At 48.3% G+C, this 22,459-nt stretch overlaps 1 protein-coding gene and 1 long non-coding RNA gene across 8 annotated transcripts in view; one reads left to right on the top strand and one right to left on the bottom strand.

The window, feature by feature from the left end:
• TMTC4 (transmembrane O-mannosyltransferase targeting cadherins 4) overlaps positions 1-19,595 on the bottom strand; it is a 70,224-nt gene extending 50,629 nt beyond the window's left edge. For 2 of the 7 annotated variants that reach the window (XM_005586178.5, XM_045377335.3), the window contains exons 1-5: positions 19,393-19,471; positions 13,170-13,385; positions 8,723-8,838; positions 7,474-7,690; positions 976-1,063 (exon numbers count right to left, since the gene is read on the bottom strand). In XM_005586178.5, the coding sequence (XP_005586235.2) occupies positions 976-1,063; positions 7,474-7,690; positions 8,723-8,838; positions 13,170-13,331 (583 nt within the window). In that variant the 5' untranslated portion in view covers positions 13,332-13,385; positions 19,393-19,471. Of the gene's footprint in view, positions 1-975; positions 1,064-7,473; positions 7,691-8,722; positions 8,839-13,169; positions 13,386-14,867; positions 15,144-19,392 lie in introns of all 7 variants that reach the window. The other 5 variants (XM_045377331.3, XM_074021345.1, XM_005586180.5 and 2 more) reach the window with 5 other exon arrangements.
• A 136-nt stretch (positions 19,596-19,731) lies between these two features.
• Positions 19,732-21,498, top strand: LOC123569845 (uncharacterized). Its single transcript, XR_006693669.3, has 2 exons — positions 19,732-19,846; positions 20,032-21,498. It is a non-coding gene; the product is annotated as an uncharacterized lncRNA (long non-coding RNA).
• The last annotated feature ends 961 nt before the right edge of the window (positions 21,499-22,459 follow it).

The raw sequence follows: 22,459 nt of genomic DNA on the forward strand, positions 1-22,459 counted from the left end.
AGGAAGAACCATTATCTGTAGTGAATGTTAACAGTCAGGCAGTGAAGGCACCCCTCCCTCCCAGTCCTGTTCCTGATTCAGTGTCTCATGAAGAGCCACATGATGGTACTGAATTCATTATGGGGCCAGCCGATGCAACCTCCCCAGGTCTCTGGTGGCTGCGTGTCTCTTGGGAGATTTATAATCATCACAGGTGGGGAGACCCCCACCCCAGGAAGAGACTGAAGTGCATTATCGCTAAGTTATAGGAAGAAAAGTTACCACCACTATTCTCGATACTTGAAGCTGTTCTGCTAAGCTGTCCCCAAACTCTCTATAATGCATCAGAAAACCAACGAGCGATGGGAAGACGTGGTGGTTTTATCCAGGCGTGATAAAGTAATAATAATAAAAGGGGGTGGGTGTGGTTGTGTGTACCCACGCCCTGAGTGGGTACTGGCACAGGCTAGGGCCACTGGGGTCACTTTTCTGCTGCACCTTAGTGCAGTCGCAGGTGCTCCAAGACAGGGCCTGAGCCTGGGTTCAGTCTGGACAGGATGGGATGAAGGAGGGACAGTGTATGAAAAATCTCCCTGGCTCTTTCCAAGCCACCTTTGGAAGCTGTGGAAGGATAGCTGGGCAATAAATACCTAGAACATCAAAACAGGAAAGGCTGTCCTGGAATCATTCGCAATCCTGTAATTTTGCAGGAAATAAAATAGCAAAACTCAATCCTGCTGCTGCTTCTGCTCTTGGTCTCAATACCCAATAGGATAGGCCACAGTGTGAACACCAACGTCAGAGCTTTGCATTATGGAAAAAGCGATGGCGCAAACAGACATACATATCTAAAGAGAGTTTATGCACCCTCTGGTCCACATCCCCTCAGAGTGACACACTCATATAGATGGATTCTTTCCCACCTGTTAAGACGCTGCTCAACAGGACAAAAACATGAAGAAGGTGAAAAATTCAGGAGGCAAACGGAATGCTTACTTTCTCTAAATGCTTTACAGTAGCCAAGGAAAGACAACAAGAAGAACAGGGCACACAGGAGGTCTGCACGGCCGACAACACCAGCAACCTTAAAAGAGGGGGAAGAAAACAAAGAATTACATAAAACACATTTAAGCAAATCCTAAACTTAGGAGACACAACCATTTTTTTTTTTTTTTTTTTTGAGACAGGGTCTCACTCTGCCACCCAGGCTGGAGTGCAGTGGTGTGATCTTGGCTCACTGTAGCCTCAAACCCCCTGGGCTCAAGCAATTCTTCCATCTCAGCCTCCTGAGTAGCTGGGAGCACAGGCGCACACCAGCACACCGCCACAGCTGGTTACTGTTTGTATTTTTTGTAGAGGCGGGGTTTCACCATGTTGCCCACACTGGTCTTGAACTCCTGGGCTCAAGCGATCCACCCACCTCTGCCTCTCAAAGTGCTGGGATTACAGGTGTGAGCCATTGTGCCTGGCCAAAACCAAAATTCTTCAGACATATAAAACAAGAAACTTCCCAGACTCTGCCACATATTAAAATAAATACATGATGTAGCTGTGTAACAGCGTTTGGTGTTACCTTACAATCAGTTCTCTCCTTCCTTTTGGGTGTAGGACTTGATTTAACTGCTTCAAGAGAACAGCGGATTGGTTTGAACCTGCTGCTAGCTATTCTGCTGGACACAGACGGCGATATGTGTGTGCCGTAAAAGCTGTGAGCTGTGTTCTTTAACACACGATACCCAAGAGCTCCAAAGACTTAGTCTTCTGAGGTCACAAAGTGGATTTTCAATCGGAAAATGTTATCAGCTCAAAGTGCATGATATTTAAAAAATAAAATGTGATTGGAAACATGAAGGACATAAAGGTGCGAGAGAAGTGTGAAAAGCTGTCCTGCCGATAGAAAAAAAAAACAGGAGTAATCCTTCAAAGCTCCCTCTGCCCCCTTTTTTTTCCCTTCAGACCAAAACTGATTAAGTGGGTTAACCTGGAAAGCCGAATGCTTCAAGAGTGATTAACAAGTAGGATGAGCACAGAATACAATTTCTGCCATTTCTTTCCCACATTTTCCACATGGTGACTCTGCCCTTCCTTTCCTCAGTGAGAATGAAGCAATATAAACTATGTGTTTCTTTCTTTCAGGCTGATGACTCCAGTCATTGTTCTCCCAATGCTGTACGGTGATGAAAGACACAGAATTCCACCCAGCAGTACTGGACTAGTTTAGGTGGGATTCTTTACTAACTGGCACCTGAACGTGACACGGACCAAAGCTTCTGCTGTGATTGTCCAGGTATCACTTTAAAGGCTGGTAGTTTAATCCCTTCCCAGAGGATGGGGATGTGATATATGAGCTGCAGAATAAAGGACTTTTCTATAAATCAAGATAAGAAAATATACACTGACTATGAAATTACTATATTTACATGTGATTCTCAAGTTCACATGCAGTCAGTAGCTAAAAAAGAATGTCTTTTAGGAGCAGATTCCCCTACACCGGTTATACATGAAATGCCAAGGACCATTTGTCACTGTAACTGTGACCTCCCGATGATGCGTACGTGGCAGCCTATGGTGTTAGGTGATGGTTGGGAAGATTGAATAAGCTGATAAATCCACCCAATGAACACTACACACACACAAACGCTACCGAGAAGGAAGCTAGGGACAAAACAAAGGCTTAACAGATCTGGAACAAGTATGCCAGTATGCTGGAGGGGAACAATCCAATTGCTTTATGAATGAAATGAATATACAATGAGAGCTCTGGAATACGCAGGGCTGGAAACTCACTCCATCAGGGACACAGTAAAATAGTCAGAGATGGAGCCACACAGAACAGAGCCTGGTACAGCGTGGGTGCGGCTCACTGTGAGTTCCCCGGTGGGTCCTATGGGGTGTGTCTATGAACAGGAGTAGCAGAAAGGCAAAGGACAAAGGACGCAGAAGCTCAGGTGTCATCTCCACAGCCCTGGGTGAGTGAGGAGGCAGCTGGAGCATCCTGGCTCTGTGGTCCTCATGCCAGGAGGACACGAGAGGAGAAAGGACCGTCTTAGAGCTGTGGCTATCTACAGCACCTCGGGATGGACTGGAATCCCAACCCTCTGGAGAAGAGAAAGCAACGAATGCCGAGCCAGACAAGCCTGTCTGAAGGAGACCACAGAGAACAGGGTCACAGGAAGCAGGGGGAGCAGGTGTCAGAGACCAAGGGGAAGTGAGGTGAGAGAGGGGGAAGGAAGTGGTTTGGAAAAATACTAGGGCTAGGGGCCAGGAGGGCCAGGCTGCCTAAACCACTTGCTATCTGGATGGCTAGGGGAGATCTGAAGAATCACCAAAAATGAAATTTAAACATCAAAAGCTTATTTTTACAGAAATGTTTCTTTCTGCTAATTGTCGAAGACCATCCCACGACTTTAAGCAATGTACATTATGTTCCTTGACATAAAGAAAAACAAAATTTTTAAAGTATGGGAAGTGTTTTAAAGCAAGACAGCATTTAGTATTTACAATGAATGTTTTTGGCATAGTAATTAAGAGAGATTTCACTAAAAGAATGTTAAAAAGCTACCCAAGGAGGGACTGCATCCAATCACTGTTTGAGAATGTACATAAGCAAGAAAACATTTTCTTTTCCTTTTCTGATATTTGCATAATATGTATTTTTAGGCAAACTTTTCTACAAAGGCTATTTTTTTTTTCTCACAAATAACGTGAAACACTCAGAGTTTTCTGGAGAAATCACTGCAATCCCTCTGAATCCATAAAGCAGGCGGTACCATTGTTTCCCCAGTAGGTACAATTTGCATGGGGGCCATGAAAAGGAATTAGGGGGGTGGGGAAACTTCCTTCTGGATTAAAGTCTGGGTTCATTAGATAGACAGAACTCTTTTTAAACATTTTGTTTCATTTTTCACTTTCAGAGACAGGGTCTCACTGTGTTTTCCAGGCTGGAGTGCACTGGCGTGATCATAGCTCACTGCAGCCTCAAACTCCTGGGCTTGAGCGGTCCTCCTACCTCAGCTTCCCAAGTAGCTGGGACTCCAGGCGCGCACTACCACACCCGGCTACAGGAAGAACTCTTAAGGGGGCCCGAGCTTCTTTCCTTGATGTTGGAATTCAGACAAAGTGAAATCTTCCCCAACACTCTGAGGAAAATAAAAAGTAAAGCCCATACAAGCCACTTCTGTCCTCAGGGAAGCGCTGGGATCCTCCTGCTGATGGCCACACAGAGCTGAAGAGCCACCAGCAGACCAGGGGCTGTGTGGCCCTCCCAGACTCTCCTCTCTGCAGTGGGGACTGGCCTATCAGAGGCTTTGGGTGTCTACAAACCACTCAGCAATGTGCGGTGGCTCATTAGAAAAAGACAGACACTCCCGTCAGTTGAGGAGCACAAAACACTGACTGCAATTACAGCATCACCAAGCGAAGACCAGGAGGGGGCAAGACTGTGGGGTGCCCAAGTCATCCCTATTTGCCCGGCTGTCATTGCTTTCAAATGGGAAGTCCCCAGTCCCAGAACCCTCTCAATCTCAGGCACACGAGACGGCTGATCACCCTAGAAGACTGGAAAATTCAGGTGCTTATTTGCAGTGGGCAAAATCATTTTCAGTGTGAAATGTTGGAGAGTGTAAAGACCTAAAACATATTAATGTAAATGTTAATATAATGAAATTCATGTTAGGCCAGGTGCAGTGGCTCACGCCTCTAATCCCAGCACTTTGGGAAGCTGAGGCAGGTGGATCACTTGGGGCCAAGAGTTTGACACCAGCCTGTCCATCATGGTGAAACCCCATCTCTACTAAAAATACAAAAATTAGCCAGGTGTGGTGGTGCATGCCTGTAGTCCTAGCTACTCGGGAGGCTGAGGGAGGAGAATCACTTGAACCTGGGAGGCGCAGGTTGCAGTGAGCCAAGATTGCGCCACCGCACTCCAGCCTAGGTGACAGAGTAAGACTGTGTATCAAAAAAGAAAAAAGAAAAAAAAAAAAAAAAAGAAATTCATGTCACTAAAACCTGCAGGGGCCTATACTGCTATTACTGTCTCTTAATAAATGTACGCTGAGACAAATGGGGTAAACTGAGGCAGTTTACTAACCAAATCCCCATTGTCCTCATCCCACAGGGATCAATGTGGCTGGGGCTGCTGTGCCCAAGGCCATGATTCAGGCTGCTGGCTCTGCCGGCCAGAAAGCGGGACTGACTCCTCGCTGAACACCTAGGAGGAGCTCGCCTGCCACCCGTTTCCTTGGGTGTTCCGTTCTTTGCATGTTTTTAAAGCTGGAATTTTTTTTTTTTTTTTTAGACAGTCTTGCTCTGTTGCCCAGGCTGGAGTGCAGTGGCATGGTCTTGGCTCACTGCAGCCTCTGCCTCCTGGGTTCAAGCGATTCTCCTGCCTCATCCTCTCGAGTAGCTGGGACTACAGGTGTGCACCACCATGCCCAGCTCGTTTTTGTATTTTTAGTAGAGATGGGGTTTCACCATGTTGGCCAGGCTGGTTTGGAACTCCTCACCTCAAGTGATCCACCTGCCTTGGCCTCCCAAAGTGCTGGGATTATGGGTGTGAGCCCCTGTGCCTGGCCTAGAGCTGGAATTTTTAACTGCAGGGTAGGAGATAACAGGGGAATGCAGACAGAAGTAAACTGAATACTATCTGCAGAAACACTGAAAGGTAAACATACAAAATATCTGTCTTCCAATGCTAACTCTTAATTATCCACAAGTATTTCTTGAAATCTGAGTTTGAATGGATGTCATGGTGGGGAGGGGAAGAGAGAGAGGTTTTTCAAATACTCCTTTTTCTCCTAGAGCTAGTCTGCCTCAGTTTCCTTTTAACCATCTGGAATGTGGACTTTTAAGATTACATGTTCCCAGCTTGCATTTATCTGGAATGTGAGTGTGTGTGTGAGAGAATGTGTGTGTGTGAGTGTGTACGTGTGTAAGCACACTGTTATACTTGTTGGCACTTGAAACTTTTTATAAATCAAATTCTGAATATTTAAAATGAGAATTTTAGAAAACTTTCCTTGGCTAATAATTCAAGTATTATTTTGCTTTTGAGATCACGCTAAATTAGATGAGAAGGAAGACAGAACCAGAACTTCTCCAGTGAGTCCCTGTCTTCCAGTCCCTTATTCAGGACCACTGGCTACACTATATCTGGGTCCCAGAGAGAACTCGGATTGAAACAAAGTCTAATTCAGTCACAGTTATCTATAAAGAGCTTATAACTAAATTTTTACACAGCAGTCCCCAGCCTATCCAGCCCTTAACGTCCTCTGAATTTGCTGAGGTAAAAAATAAAGATTTAAAAAGATATCAGGAGGGGGGTGTGATAACAACTCCACAACACTCCTGATACTGGAGTGAATAGACAGTTTAATAAAGTCAGATGCTAAAAACAGGACTTCTGCTCAGCATCTTGAAACTCCAAGAAGCAACATGCAACTGGTTAAATGTAGAGATTTCAATCCCGATGAAATGAGAAGTCTACCGTGAGGGAAGTTATAAAGTGTATGTGATTATTTTATGCACTTCGTGCTCACAGAATGAATGACTCGAGTCAAATCTCGTCCCTCAGCAAACATGCTGCCTTTTGCATTTTCAAAGTGTCCATGTGGTGGTGCAGCGGGTGGTTCCTGAAAACTTCACAAATGTCTAGTGAAATCCCAGCACAGCCTATTCCAAATACACAGAGGCAGCTCGATGGGATGGAGACGTAGCCTCCAGGAGGGTGGGCACCCACCAGAGCTGCCTGATCACCTTGGGGAGAGGATCACACAGGGTGAGGAGGAGGAGGGTGGAGAGGCTTCACGAGCAGCTCCCCAGCAGGGCACGGGCACCACTTTCCAGTTCAACACCAAGTCCGTCAGCATCTCCTCAGTGGAGGCTGGGGAAGCCCAGAATTTAAGTCCTGCCCGACATCCACTTGCTCCTCACCCTGGATAAATTTTTATCCCCCCACGCCTTTCCCTCATTCCTAAAGTGGAAACGGTTATATTAGCCCAGGTGATGTCACAGCGTTTTCGTAACAATCATATTAAGTCTAAGAAAGGATTTTATAAATCATAAAACTGTCAGCGAACACAGAAACACTGCATCAGACCCTCCATTGAAGAACAGTTCTTAGCCTCCGAACTTCAGACCCCAAAGCCCGGCAATATTTAACATCCGTGCCTTCACCGCTGGTGTTATCCTAGAAGCTAAACAGAAAGTATCAGCAGAGATCACACCATACCTTATTACACAGTCTCCACCAGTATGGTGCTCTGCATTTTTTTCACCAGAGACATGTCTCTGCCCCAGACAGAATCGTTTCAAATGTCTGGCAGGGTATTTATGTAGTGTCCTTTCTATTTCTAGAGTATACTGTGGAGTAGACTTTCTCCAGCTCTGGAACCAAGATGGGTACATAAAGGGAGCCTGTTTTAGGAAACCAGGCGACACGGGGGTGTCACATCACTTCTCACGTGCATACAGATGCCTCGTGCAGACGACACTTACACATTCGGTGTGCACAGGATGGACAGCAAACAGCAGCGCGGCCAGCAGGGATGCCCTGGGGGCGAGGTGCAGCCTCCGGCCCTTACTGGTGTACTGCAGGCCGCCAAACAGAACGGAGAAGACATCCACCATGAGGACAGAGATGCCACCGTGCAGAAGGATGTTGACCACGTGAAAGCCCACGGGGTGGAAGCCTCCCGAGAGGTAGTAGTTAATCCTGCAGAAACACGGGGAGTTCAGGGTACACGTGCAGCGGCAAGCGGCAAGAAATGGCAACGGTCTGGAGGGGAAGGCTTGTGTGTGGAAATACTAAAAGGAGAAGTGGAAGACTTTGTGCCAGCTTGATAAAAATAGCACCAAGATAAATAATGCCTGTCGAGCTAAGAAGGCTGTGGAAAAGGTGGGAATGTAACTACAGGGAAAAAGGGATGAAATGGATGTGTCCAAGGCGAGTGGCACTGAAACAACTTGCAGAGGAAAATCGAAAGGAAAGCTAGACGATGTTTTACATGCAGAAGGGGCAAGGCTGCATTCCAGGAAGATACAATATTCCACACATTACTCATGGCTACCCCCTAGGGACCTGGATTTAAGAGAGTCTTATACCTTGCTTATCCTCCAAAGGGCTTCTTATCAGTATGCCCACCAGCCTTCCCCCAGCGAAACACCCTCCACTGGCAGGGATTCCTATTCTGACTGTTTCTCAGCTGCTGGTGGTTCCAATTCATCACTCCTACGCTCCTGTGGGACGTCTACACACAAGTGTTTAAATGCACCCGAGAAACAGGTATGGACGAGAACCTTTGTGAGGTGAATGCATCTATTCAGTGCAAGTGGCTCCCTGTTTAATGGAGGGGGGACTGTTTGCAAGCTGCATCTTGCTTTTGCATATTGACTTGGTAACAGTAGGAAGACTTATACCTTATTTATTTCTGTAGTGAAAAAGATAAGTTTCATCAGAGGCCTCATGTCGCTTTCACTCATATTATTCCATTGGTGTTAACCAGCAAAGGGTCAAACCTCCAAGAACTGAGAAAAATATGAACCACCACCCATGTGCATGCCATCCTTCACAGGGGCCCCGCTCGCCTTCTCTGCACCTAGACACCCATGTATGTGAGCAGCTCAGACCCCACCTGAGTCACTGACTGGACTCCTGAATGCTGAGAGCCTGCTGACACACACCTGTCTCCAATGTCACACACAAGCCGGGAGTGACCTTCCCAGGCCCTTCGATGTCACGGCTTACCTGAAAGTCAGGACGGTGAGAGGCCGGTAGGACTTGTGGCTGGTGTTGCTGCTCAGTCTACTGCCCCAGAAATCATGGTGCCACAGGTCCCCAAGGGGCGTTTCTGCTTGGAGGTCCTGCAGGGACACAAATGGGACGTTCTGGACAAGGGTCTCCCACCAGCCCTAAGCCAAGCTCCTCCATCTCTCACCCGGGATGCAGTCAGGCCTCCTAGCGGGGCTGCTGCGCCCAGCATGTTCTCTATGTTGATCATCTCAAACTACACATGGGCTCACCCCACTGGGCTTTCACCCTCCTGGGACCGACAGCTTCCCCTGAACTCTGCAGGCCCATGTCTCTGGTGCTGTGCTCCTGCCAGCTCCCAACCCAGAGGCTCTGCATGTGCGGGTCGTCCCTGGACAGTCACCCTCAACTCTTCACGGCTCAACTCCTCCCGCCATTCATCTCCCAGCTGCCCAGCTCTGCCCTTCCTGAGCTGATCCCGTCCCTCTTCCATGGGTCTCTGGGCATCTCACCCTGTCAAGCAGTGCGTGGCACCCTGGCAACTTACAGTCACATGACTATTTGTCTGTGCCACTAGACTGGGCTCCACGAGGACTGGGCCACATCTGGGTTTGCTGGCTATATACAGAAGGTGCTTAATATGTGTCAAATATAAGTGGACCACACAGCTAAATAAGATCACTATTAACTTCTCACATCTAATAAATAGGGTAACTTACCAAAATGTCCCAGTTAAAACACAAAAGTGGATAAACATATTTTCGTAAGTTTCCATTTTTGATCATGAGCTAGCAGACTATGAAATCAGAAAAAAATCCTTAATTTTTACAGATAAAAATCACTCAATATTAAAAAAACTCTATACCTCTCTTACTGCTGAGGTAGTTTAATTTGGTACTATACTACAGATGCTTAAAATGCATTTTTTTTTTACATTTAAAAGATGAAAGTAGATGGCTTAAATTGTGTCTAAAGAGAAGAGAGGCAAACAAGGCACTGTAGTGGAGTAAGTAAGAAAAATGACAGATTAACTTTCTCTTTAAAGCGTAATTAAACCAACGTTTTAGGGACTAGAAATAACAACATGCTGATCATTTCCCTGGGTTGTCAGTCAAGATTCTTCATTGCAATAACCAAACTCTGATTAATTTAAACAAAAAGGGAATTCTTCAAAGGGCAGTGTGCAGCTCACAGAGTCCCCTGTGGCCTGGAAAGCCAGGGCAGGGCCACATGGCAGGAGCAAAGCCACCCATCATGCCCCGGGCACCTCGCAGAGACTGCCCGGCTGCCTCTGGGCCCCCACCTCGCGTGACCAGTTCCTAACTCCAACAGGTGGGCGCACCTGACGGGACAGCCCATCTGTGCCAGTTCCCTAATCAAATCGTCTTCTGAACACCTAAGAATGCCCCAAACAGAAATGGGTCAAATGATGGGTGGCCCCAAAGAGCAATAAAAGTCCACACCCACCGTGCAGCTCGGCACTTGCGACTTAAGCGCTTGCTGACTCAAAGGGAAAGGCTTGAAAAGAGGTGACAGATGCAAAGCTGGTCACCAATGTCCACTGTTAAGGGTGACATTTGCTTCCACAGTGATCAGCTTCAGAGGCCAGGAGTGCACTGACCACTCCCCGAGAATGGGTTAGAGATTCTGTGAAGGTCGTGTGAGTCACCTGCTCCCTTCGTTGACTCAGTGACAAGCCTGGAAACCTACCTTCTTCTACACTCTTACAGAAGCACCCGGTCAGCTGTGAGGGGCTTGGGTGGAGGATCTTTTCCTCCCTTTGAACAGGAAATGAACACCAACGAGGCTCTAAATATTTGATTAGGTGGAGCCTCCACAGCAGGGTGTGCTACAGAAAGAAAGGTCAATTCTTCCGCATAATGATTTATGGAAAAAATGTATTGTGTCTAAAATTCCCCCTAACTCCACTGTCTCAAAGATCATCATCTCAAGGAACAAAAACGGCAACTCCACACGGCAAGGAAGCATCTGGAAAACAGTCTCTAACATCACTAAAATCCAGTAACAGCCTGTTTCACATTACTGTAGGCACAGTGCCAATGAATGGAGGAGTGCCTTTCATTAACTAGGAAAAGAAAAAGGGAGGGCTAGCAAGTTAACAAAAGGGGCACAGTGTGATGCTCCCAAAAACACTGCCAAGACCATGCTCAGCAGAACCACGAAATGGCTTCATCTGCCTCACCTCACAGAAGGAACGAGAATTACACCCAGACACCAGGGCCTCCACACACAACACGGCTCGTGTTTTTGTTCTTCCTAGCTGACCAACATTTTTCAACATGGTTTCTGAATTAACACTTTATATGTCTTCTGGTTCACACGAGTAGAAGAGTCAAGATATTCTCACCAAAACGAATAATGGAATTTAAATAATAAAACTCTATCTTTGTGAGAAAAACAATTCTGTGGCCATTAAGCCACCAATCTGTGCTGGGCATGGTGGCTTGTGCTTGTAATCCCAGCACTTTGGGAGGCCAAGGTGGGAGCATCACTTCAGGCCAGGAGTTTGAGATCAGCCGGGCAACACAGTGAGACTCTGTCTCTACAAAAAATTTTAAAAATCAGCTGCGCGTGGTGGTGCGTGACTGTAATCCTAGCTACTCGGGAGGCTAAGAAGGGAGGATGACTTGAGCCCAGGCATTGGAGGCTGCAGCGAACTATGACTGCACCACTGCACTCCAGCCTGGGCAACAGAGTAAGACTTTGTCCCCACCTCACGAAAAAGCCACCAGTTTGACATAGCTGTGTAGACTTACTTAGTTCTTTTAAGCATGGTTTAAAAAAGAACTGAAACAGAATCATCTACAGTAACTGCTGAGTGAATTTGAGGAAAATTACAAATGAAGAACTTGAATTCGGGAGGCTGAGGCAGGAGAATGGCGTGAACCCGGGAGGCGGAGCTTGCAGTGAGCCGAGATCGCGCCACTGCACTCCAGCCTGGGCTGGGCGACAGAGCGAGACTCCGTCTCAAAAAAATAAAATAAAATAAAAAAAATAAACATTGGCCGGGTGTGGTGGCTCATGCCTGTAATCCCAGCACTTTGGGAGGCCAAAGTAGGCAGATCATCTGAGGTCAGGAGTTCGAGACCAGCCTGGCAACATGGTGAAACCCCATCTCTACCAAAAAATACAAAAATTAGCCAGGCATGGGATGCCTGTAGTCCCAGCTACTTGGGAGACTGAGGCAGGAGAATTGCTTGAACCCTGGAGGCGGAGGTTGCAGTGAGCCAAGATCGTGACACTGCACTCTAACCTGGGCAACAGAGCAAGACTGTCTCAACAACAACAACAACAACAACAAAAACCCATTAACAATGATCTAGTCTGTGCCATCAAAATGGAGATCGATTGCAATATTATGTCACAAATAAATATACGCAAATCAGTCATGTTCCCCCCCATACAATAAATGCTTGTCATATAGAGAGTTCTCAACATTTTCAGCATGAAAATGACTTTCCACTTATTTGGTAGAATCCATGACTTCAGATTTTTAAGAGCATTCAACAGTGTTACAAAGAGTTGCTCTAATTATATCTAGCAGGGAGCTAAATGTGTATTTTCCTCTAAGTCTTCTTCACTGGCTAAGGAACACACAGAAAATATCTTCTGAGTAATAGATTGTCGAGAGACTAACTTGTGCCATTTCCGAGTTCTTTCTCCTCTGGGTCTTGCTTGCCTCTGCATTTCTTGCTCTGGTTTGTAGCCTGCTTGAATCTTTTTCATCTTTTCCCACAAACCTCTTTCTTTTGCCCTAACTCCGGGTAGGGAGTGGAAAAAGATGACCATTTTTCCTGCACTGATACATAGCAACCACTGGTAAGCAAAATTGACTGGGATTCTGCAAGTCCAGCAAAACTGACTCTCCGAACACCAAACAAGCAGGAACTGCAGCGCCCATTGGCAGCACATTCCTCTTGCCCCAGCAGCTGTCAGCAGGCTGTCCTGACAGTCTCGGAGAAGGACAAAGCGGCAGCCAGCTCACTGCCTGCTGCTGAAGACGCACCTTCTGGCAGGGGATCACACCCGTCCATCACTGCAGCAAATGCATGATGGGTTTTTTTTTTTTTTTTGAACAACTGTGGAAATGTTTCACAAAATCTGAAATACTAAGTCTGCAATGCCCTGCAATACCCTTGCCTTGTCATCTTAGAAGAACGGCCTCTTTGATCCATATGGGGACTGGGGCTCTTGAGGGGAATGTCTGAGCTCAGGCAGGGGTTCGGAACCTTGGTGACAGCAATAAGAAAGGCACTAAATCAAGGAGGCGATGTTGAAAAGAGACAGAAAAATCGAAAGCACCATTGGGGCCCAGGCCAATGCTTAACCTACGTTCCACGGAGAACAATGCAACACAAACTTAGATGATTACTGAGACACAGGTGGGCAGTTAAGTTTACCAGAAGAGAGTTGAGATACAAACCTTATTGTTAACAATAGCTTCTGAGTCATCAAAGACAAAGTCTCCATCATAGCTGCGTGCAAAACACACAATGGCAACCAATCCCACCACTAACTTAGCCCAGAATGGAGGAAGAACAGAAGATGGAAAAATGTGATCCAAATCAGTGTCCAACACGGCCATTCTGAAAACTGCAGGCTGGTGGCCCCCGGCTCCAGCATTATGCTGGTTAGGAATCTGCAGGAAAGACAACACCATATAAATATTCATCAACACTGGTAGGACCGTTTCTGCAGTGGGCACCGTGAGTAACAGCTAGATAGTCATTTATGCTATGATTTTATAGGATGTGATCATTAACAATTTGAAGCTGTGCTTCCCAAACTTTAGTGGGCAGAAAAGTCACACGGGACACATGCAGATACCTGGGCCCGACCACAGGATCTATCAAATCAGATGCCCTTTGGTTTCTGATGCTGGAATACCCTTTAGAAACATGAATTTAATGGTATCCTCATCAAGCCCACAAGGCAAATCATTTTTAATCATCCTTGAACCAGTTTACAGAGCTTAAAAAAAAGAAGTTACCATCTTACCTCATCCAATCAAGAAAAATCAATAAATAGTCATTGCTGGGTTTTAGCACACTGCGTGTGTGGCAGGAGAGAGGGTAGTGTGTAAAACACAATCCTGCTTCTGAAAGAGCTTATGGTCTATTTGTAGCATTCAGGCACACAGGCCAGGGAGCTGAGACTCTGAGACAGAGACACGGGAGTCGAATGGAGAAACCCTAAGGCGGGGCACAGGATCGAATGCTGGGTTCCTAGGCTAGTGGCTCGACACAGAGGACAGATAGAGGAAATGACTGGTGGGGACAATATCTTGTCCCAGAAAAGGCTGAGCCATACAAAGGAAAGGAAGGGAGGCTATTCGATGTGAGGATATGACCTTCAATCCTGGTGAAAGAGTCAAGATAAAAATATATACTATTTTGAACTTTTCTTTCAAATGGGCATAATGTTTCTCACCGGGGATGCCTGTGCCCTATCCTTGCCATGTGTTAGTTGTGCGGTCCTGTGCACAGCCTCTTTCCTCTCTGAGCCCACCCCCTGCGGCCCTCTGCAAAGCATCTTAACGGTCAGTGGTGAGAGGTGCCTGATAGCTTCCTGCCTTGGAATTCGCCAAAACAAATCCCAACCTACCCCCAAACTCACACTTTTATCTGTCCCCATTCCCACCACATCCTGGACAGGGGCTTTCTTTGGACTTACCAGGATCAGGTTTGGGTCAGACTGCTTGGTTCTGACCTGGGGTACCTCTGGGCAACTCACTTGACCTCTCTGGGCCTGTTTCCTCAACACTAACATGGGGGTGGTAGGAGTGCCTGCCTTCTAGAGTTGTCATGAGGGTTAAACGGGATTCCCAACACCGCCTGGCTGTAATGAAGGCTCAGGGGAGGCCAGCTATTATACTTTCTTCCAGAAGGCTGAAAGCAGAGGCGCAGAATGATTTTCTGTGGGAAATCCCTTTTAGTATCTGGTTGATTGGTACCGAGGCTCCTGTCTTTACTAAGGGACCTGGACCCTGTTCTTTTCCTGCCGAGATGAAAGAGAATCCCAGCCCCCTGATTGGGAAGACAGTTTGGATGTATTTGTTTCTGGATCTCTAAGTGGATACCCCAGACCATGGAATCAATAAAAAGCCAGCCAAATAGGCCACCTGAAGTCACAGGCATCCTTCTATAGCCTTCTGTCTGAGTGAAGATGGAGACAGATCCAACAGGCAACGGGACACACCATTCCATGGTGATGCTGTCCCCTTCCAGGAGCCAGAAGGAGGCTCAGATTTATAATCCAGAGATGAAACAGGCCACAACTCTTCCACTGCTTGTCTCTCAAGCCTCACAGCCTCACGTAAGGCATGCTCTCAGCAAGTGCTGGGGGAATACTGCAGCTACTTTTCTTTTCCAGTCAAAGGATAAACCACTTCTCGAATCTAAATTACAACGCAAACATAACACAGGTCAGCACACAGGCCTCAACATCTATGCTTACATTTCAGCTAAAGAAATTACTCCTGCTACTTAAAAAACAACAAATCAAGGCTGGTTGCAATGGCTCACACCTGTAATCCCAGCACTTTGGGAGGCTGAGGCGGGTGGATGGCTTGAGTCCAGAGGTCCAAGACCAGCCTGGGCAACAAGGTGAAACCCCATGTCTACAAAGATATACAAAAATTAGCTGAGTGTGGAGGCGCATGGCTGCAGTCCCAGCTACTCGGGAGACTGAGCGGTGGGAGTACTGCTTGAGCCCAGGAGTTCCAGGCTGCAGTGAGCTGAGATCACACCACGGCTCTACAGCATGGGCAACAGGGTGAGACCCTGTCGGAAACAACAAACCCCAACAAAGCCAAACACTGAATAGTTAGGAAGATACTATGATTTAACATGGAGAGAATAAGAAAATTTAGAAAATTACTGTGAAGGAAAACAAACAATTTATAGCAATTTGAAATGCACAATAGAATCATGAGTTGACAAAAGGTCATGTAACTGGTTTTGACGTTATCTGCTTTATTGTTTCAATAGTGAATTTACTGGCTCATGCAATATATTTTTGGAGATGGTGTCTTGCTATGTTGCCCAGACTAGATTCAACTTTTGGGCACAAGTAATCCTCCTGCCTCAGTCTCCCAAGTAGCTGGGACTACAGGAGTGTACCACTGAGCCTGGATATTATCTGCTTCAGTCCCAAATATTTGAAAATTATTTCACACACGTTTGTCAAGGTTCAAATGGCCTTCTAAGTAGAATACTAAATCAGGAAATACTTTGTGCTCCTAAATTAGCAGCCGTACCTCAGATTGCTTAGAACATGACTATGTTCTAAGCATAGTCATGTTCTAAGCAATATATGTTCTAAGCATAATATGTTCTAAGCATAATCATGTTCCAAGCAATAATCATGTTCCAAGCAATATGTTCCAAGCAACAGCCCCAGTATATATAAGGTAGACTGTGGACCGTACCATCAACCAGGTACCCTGGTAGGCCAGGTCCAAACTCTTGGGAAGTCAACTGGATGGATGACTCAGTGGATCTCAGATGATTCCTCCTCTGCTCTTGCAGGGACAGCAGAGAACCTGGCCTACCTCCAATGCCCCTGCCCCCACATCATTTCCTAGTTCTGGCTGGCTCTCCCCTCCTCGCTGTGACTCCCCTGCTTCTCTATCTCAGGGGGCTCCTTCTCCTTTCTCCAAGGCCTCCCACATCTTTGCTGCCACCGAAAATACTCACAAATGCTCTTTTCTTTCAAGGGATTTACTGTTAATGTACATAGTGGAATAGTTCGGAAAATGCCTTTCACTAGCAAATGCAAAAAAAAATAAAAAATAAAAAAAGCTACAATTTGTTAGAAGGCCAGGCAAAGTGATCAGTCTAGTCCAGTGGTTGAGACCAAAGGCTCTGGTGACAGACAAACCTGGACCTGCCGGCTGCACGACCTTGAACTGCTTAGTCTTTCTAAGAATCAGTTTCCTCACTGGGCACAACATGGTACCACCACTACTTTCTTCAGAGGGCGGTGGTAAAGAATTAAAGGGAGAAAATGCATGCAAACAACTAGTTCTCATTATTGTTAGATTTTGGAGAAATTAGCCGCTGCTTCCTAGTCCCTGACCGCCTGTCTTGCGCACACCCATGTTGCGACTGTTTATTCATGCAGATGGGCTGAGCACTAGGGCCAGCAGCAGCCCATCGCGTGACCTGGTGCAACTGAGAAAGGCAGACCCTTCTTTTGGGCAGACCCAGGGCACATGGCTTCCTTGGTCCGGTGTCTGGTACAAACTGTACAACCATACACAGTGACCCTGTTCCCAACTCTCCTTCCTCTAACACTAAACGACTTCTGTTCCTCAATGACCTGAGCCAGGCTTGGCACTCAGGTAAAAGCAGCCCTGTCTGAGTAAGGTGGTAGAGATGGGGGACCACCCTCTCTACACCCCTTCCCCTTTTTTTTTGAGACAGGGTTTCACTCTGTCACCCAGGCTGGAGTGCAGTGGTATGATCATAGCTCACCACAGCCTCACTTTACTGGGCTCAAGGGATCCTTCCACCTCAGCCTTCCAAGTAGCTGGGACTATAGGCATATGCCACTATGCCTGGCTATTTTAAAAACTTTTTTGTAGAGACAGGGTCTCACCATGTTGCCCAGGCTGGTCTGAAACGCCTGGCTTCAAGCGATCCTCCTGCCTCGGCCTCCCAAAGCATGGGGATTACAGGTGTGAACCACCGTGCCCAGCCTCCACCGTTTTTTACACTCAGGCCATGAAATAGGAAGGGATGCTCCGTTTTCTTCCAGATGGGCCCTAGCTTGCACTTTCTGGTCCCTCTTCTCCACGTGATGTCCCGCCTGGCTCCTCTGCCATAGCTGGATCGTTAGCTCACCTTATGAAGCAACAAGAGAGACCCACTGTGGCCTCAGCTACAGGCCAAGCAGAGGGCACAACCCGGGAGGAATGAAGTCAGTGTTCTGCTCGCTACCTGACTCCTGCAACAGAATCAACTGGCCCCTCTACAGGGGCTGAAATCTGGAACAAAGCAGAGGTCCCTTTATCCTGCAATTTCTCAAACTTCTCGTATCAAGCCTCTGTTTTCAGCAGGTTAAAACAAACTAATTATCTGTGAGAAGGTCAAAAAGACCCCACACAGGGACCCGCGAAAAACAAATGTCATCCAGCTGTGAACCATGAGGACCCAATGACAGCTGACACAGCAGCCTGGACTGCAGTAAACAGAATGGCGACACCAAACCTAAATGTTTCCCCTTGGGAAAATTAGCAGCAGCCACCTACAGAAGAATATTCCTCTCCATGCATCCGGGGGCCTGCTGACCTCTGCCCAGCCTTTCTACCTCACCTGTGACATTCAACCACATAGCCAGCCATCCTCTGCCACGCTGAGAGGTGACAGCACCTCTGGGAATCAGATTAGAGAACGTGATCACTTGTGACCCCACATCCCCGGTCCTGGCAGTTTCCTGGCTGATCCGATCCTGGGCCCCTCAAGGCAGAGGCGTGAACCACCACCACCGCCCTCCTCCGTGCAGTGCTGAATTCATGCTACTGAAGGCTAAGGTATCGTCCTGCTGTGACGGCCTTCCCATTTATAATTCAGTAGCGCACGAGGGCCATGGCTGCCTATAGCAAGAATGTGAGTGGTTCGATATTCACAGCTCCACTGTCCCAGAAAGTTTCCAGCTTGCTAGCTTGTAGCCATTTCCCCCATCTAGGTGCGCTGGCCGTCATTTTACCCCACCTCCATCTGGGGCGCGCCCGGCGCAGACAGGACTGCAGAGAAAGGGGACAGGGAGGGGACCTAGGCAGTCCCTACTATAACTGTTTCTCAAGACATTCTTCCCATGCATTTGCTATCCCGGAGAAAGAGCGAAGTGTGGGATGACTCATAGTGGCTACATCTTTCCTCTAACTCCTCCCTTCTTTTGTGTGTGGTTAAAAAAAAAAAGAAAAACACACACACAGCCCATAGTCACAACATCAACATGACTAGAAGCCCCGCAGAGTTCGCAGGAGGTGGGCAGTGGCTGCGCCACCTGCTCGGCTTCCCCAAACTCCGAGCCCACGCCGGGAAGTGGCGGCTCGGTGGCCCCGGGCGCCCGGGCCGCTGGCCCCGCGCTCGCGCCGCTCCGCTCCGCAGCCGAGCATGGAGTAGCAGGCGCTCGCGGCGCGGTGGGGGAGCCGCCGCGGAACCCGGGGCAAGCGGCCAAGCGGCCCGGCTGTGTCCAGCCATCGCCTGCGCCGCGGCCAGCTGGCGGCCAGGCGCGGGGCCCCGCGGCCAGATGGCCGCTCCGGGGACGCGCCGCAGGCGCCGGGTGCGCCCGGGCCGAAGGAGCCCGCGCGGCTGAAGGCAGGGGCTGGGGGCGGCGACCTCCGCTCGGGCTGAGTAGCGCAGGGGCCCGAGCGGGGCGCGGGGAGGTGGGGCGCGCAGCCTCAACACCGCGCCCTTTGTCCCGTGTGCAGCTCACACAGGGGCCGGCGTCTCCCCTGACCCCAGCCCGGGCCGCAGCTCAGGTCCCGGAACCAACTCCTCTAGCAGCGCCGCGGCCGGGCCCGGGCCACCGTGCGGAGCTCGGGACTCGGCAGCAGCGGGGAGCCCGCAGCGGCTCCGCGTCCAACTCCACTAGCCCCGCGGCGCGCTCGGCCCTGCAGGGGCCGCCCCGCGCGTTACCTGCAAGGAGCCTGAGCCCCGGCCGCATCGCCCTCCCGGGTGCGGAAACTCCGGCGGCTCCAGGCGCCCGCCCGGACCTGACAGGGGGAGGGGCCGCCCGCGCACCGCCCCCCTCGACCCCCCCGCCGCGCCCCTGCCCCCCGCCCCGCGCCTCCCGCAGCTCCCCACGCGCCCGGGCTCCCCACCAACACCCATCTCGACCCGCCCCCTCCGCCCGACCATTGGCTGCTGCTCCCGTCACTTTCAGGTCGCAGCCGAGTCCCTCCTCAGCTCATTGGCGGACGCGCCGGTGACGTCAGGCCAGGGGGCGCTAGTCGGCGGCGAAGGAGGCGCAGGGGCAGACCGACCAGGCGGGAGAGGAGGAAGCAGGGTTGTGGGCGCGGAGCTGAGGCGGGGCCGGGGCGGGAAGAGGCGGCACCAGCCTGGTCGGGCGAGGCTAGCTGCGGGAGCCCGGGTGAGCCCTCTTTCTTCCTCCGCGGTCCACGTGCGGGACCCTATTTCTGGCCTGTGTCGCACTTCGCCCGCGCGGTGGTCTCCGCGCTGGGACTGCGGCGTCCTCGCAGAACAGCCAGAACTTCACTTCTTCCTGTCCGGGAGGAGTTTTTTAAAATGTGCGTGTCTCCACCTTCTGCTTCTCAGAACAGAACTGACTGAAGCCGTGTTCTTCCTGCTGAGACCGTGCTGCCCCATCGACCCTGCTGCGGCCAGAGCCACCCAGGGCGGGCCCACTCACCGCAGGCTCGGGCCACTTGGTCCCAAACCTCCACTCCCATCCGGGTGACCGGCACATCCCCCACACTCCCACTCTCAGAGGTCTTTGCCGCCTGCTTCAGGAAAAAAGAGAAGCTTCTTCCACTTTCCACCGGCAAAGCTGCACTACCTGCTCCCTACATCACCGAGCCCCTCCACCGTCCGTTTTTCCAGTATCGAAGAATCCGATCCATTGCTCCCTCTGGGCTGGAATCCGTATCCTCGGCATTTCATCATTCCCAAGACTCTACTCCACTTCCCCTTGCACCGCTGAAGTTGGTGAAAGAGGCGCCTCCCCCCAGTTTTGTCGTCTCTCAACTCCATTCACGTGTTCGTTTTCACACACGGTGAAATTGCCTTTTTAGTGATCGCAAGTAACATCCACATCACTAAAGTCAAAGGACACTCTCCTTTCTTGTGTTACCTGATCTGAGCAAAAATTCCTTCTTCCTCCTTAAAACACGTCTTCCTGTGGCGGGAGGGTGCTCCACTTTCCTGTCTGTCCCCAGTCTTGGCGTGCATGTCTGCTCTGGGTGACCACCAAGTAATAGAGTTTTCAAGGTCTCAGACCTTTCCTCTCCACAATTTTTCCCTGAATGATTTAACCTGCTGTCAACATTTAAATCAATATATCCCAAATTTACAACTCTAATCTTTGCTCCTCTGAACTCCAAATCCGTTTGTCTAGCTTCCTATTCAGCTATTCCTCGTAACAAGCACCTCAAATGGAACCCATCCAAAGCTGAATGTGTCCTTTCCCTGCTTGCTTTCAACTCCCTGTCTCCCTGTGAGAGTGAAGACACCACCATCCAGTGTTTCCCAAACTCTGCCTTCACCCCGGCATCTAACAAATTGCCAAGATTCTACTTCCTAAATATCTCTGCAGTCTGTCCACTTCCATTTCCAGTATTATCATAATGTGCTTACTGCGCATGCGATATCTCATTGGTAGACTGTAATGGGCCATGGTCGAAGTATTTACACCATGGAAGTTAGCCAACATTATGAATCAGGGATCGATTTGTTTTGCCGATTGTCTCTAGACTTAAGAAAGTGATGGGGAAAATGTTAATAATGTAGATTAAACTTTAAAATGTGTTGTGCTTAGTGCTGAAACAAAAAGATTGCAGTTTAATGAGTTTATACGAGGGTTAGAAGTAGTCTAACAGATCACGTATCAGATTTAAGGACAATAAATTTGTTAGCAAAAATCGGTGTGTAATTTCACTAGTCACATCATGGTTGAGTTACAAGCATTGAATCGATTCAGATACAAGCCTTTGGCAAAAAGGAACCAAAACTTTCTGTGAGAATCAGTCAAGTAGACAGAACTGACAATAAAGAGTGTCTGCCTATTTTTTACTTGTGTATTGTTTATTACACATCCTTTATATCAGAAACATTTATAACACACATTTGGTTGTATATGTAGGCACATATACAAGGAAAATAGAAAACATTTCTATTTTCCCCAGAGAGTTAGTTGTTGAACATTTACCAGCACACTGCTGACTGATATAGAATCACCAGTGCCTGGTGGAAATAAAAAGCAGATGAAATTTTAGTCAGGTTTTTTTTTTTTAATGTATATATACTTTAAGTTCTAGGGTACATGTGCAGAATGTACAGGTTTGTTACATAGGTATACATGTGCCATGTTGGTTGGCTGCACCCATCAACTCGTAATTTACATTAGGTATTTCTCCTAATTCTTTCCCTCCCCCCAGCACCCCACCCATTGACAGGCCCTGCTGTGTGAGGTTCCCCACCCTGTGTCCATGTGTTCTCGTTGTTCAACTCCCACCTATGAGTGAGAGCATGCGGTGTTTAGTTTTCTGTCCTTGCGATAGTTTGCTGAGAATGATGGTTTCCAGCTGCATCCATGTCCCTGCAAAGGACATGAACTCATCGTTTTTTATGGCTGCATAGTATTCCATGGTGTATATGTGCCACAGTTTCTTAATCCAGTCTATCATTGGTGGACATTTGAGTTGGTTCCGAGTCTTTGCTATTGTGAATAGTGCTGCAATAAACATACATGTGCATGTGTCTTTATAGTAGCATGAGTTATAATCCTTTAGGTATATACCCAGTAATGGGATCACTGGGTCAAATGGTATTTCTGGTTCTAGATCCTTGAGGAATTGCCACACTGTTTTCCACAATGGTTGAACGAATTTACACTCCCACCAACAGTGTAAAAGTGTTCCTGTTTCTCCACATCCTCTCCAGCATCTGTTGTTTCCTGACTTTTTAATGATCACCATTGTAACTGGCATGAGGTGGTATCTCATTGTGGTTTTGATTTGCATTTCTC

This window comes from Macaca fascicularis, chromosome 17, assembly GCF_037993035.2.
Source record: "Macaca fascicularis isolate 582-1 chromosome 17, T2T-MFA8v1.1".
In the NCBI taxonomy this organism is placed as follows: Eukaryota; Metazoa; Chordata; class Mammalia; order Primates; family Cercopithecidae; genus Macaca; species Macaca fascicularis.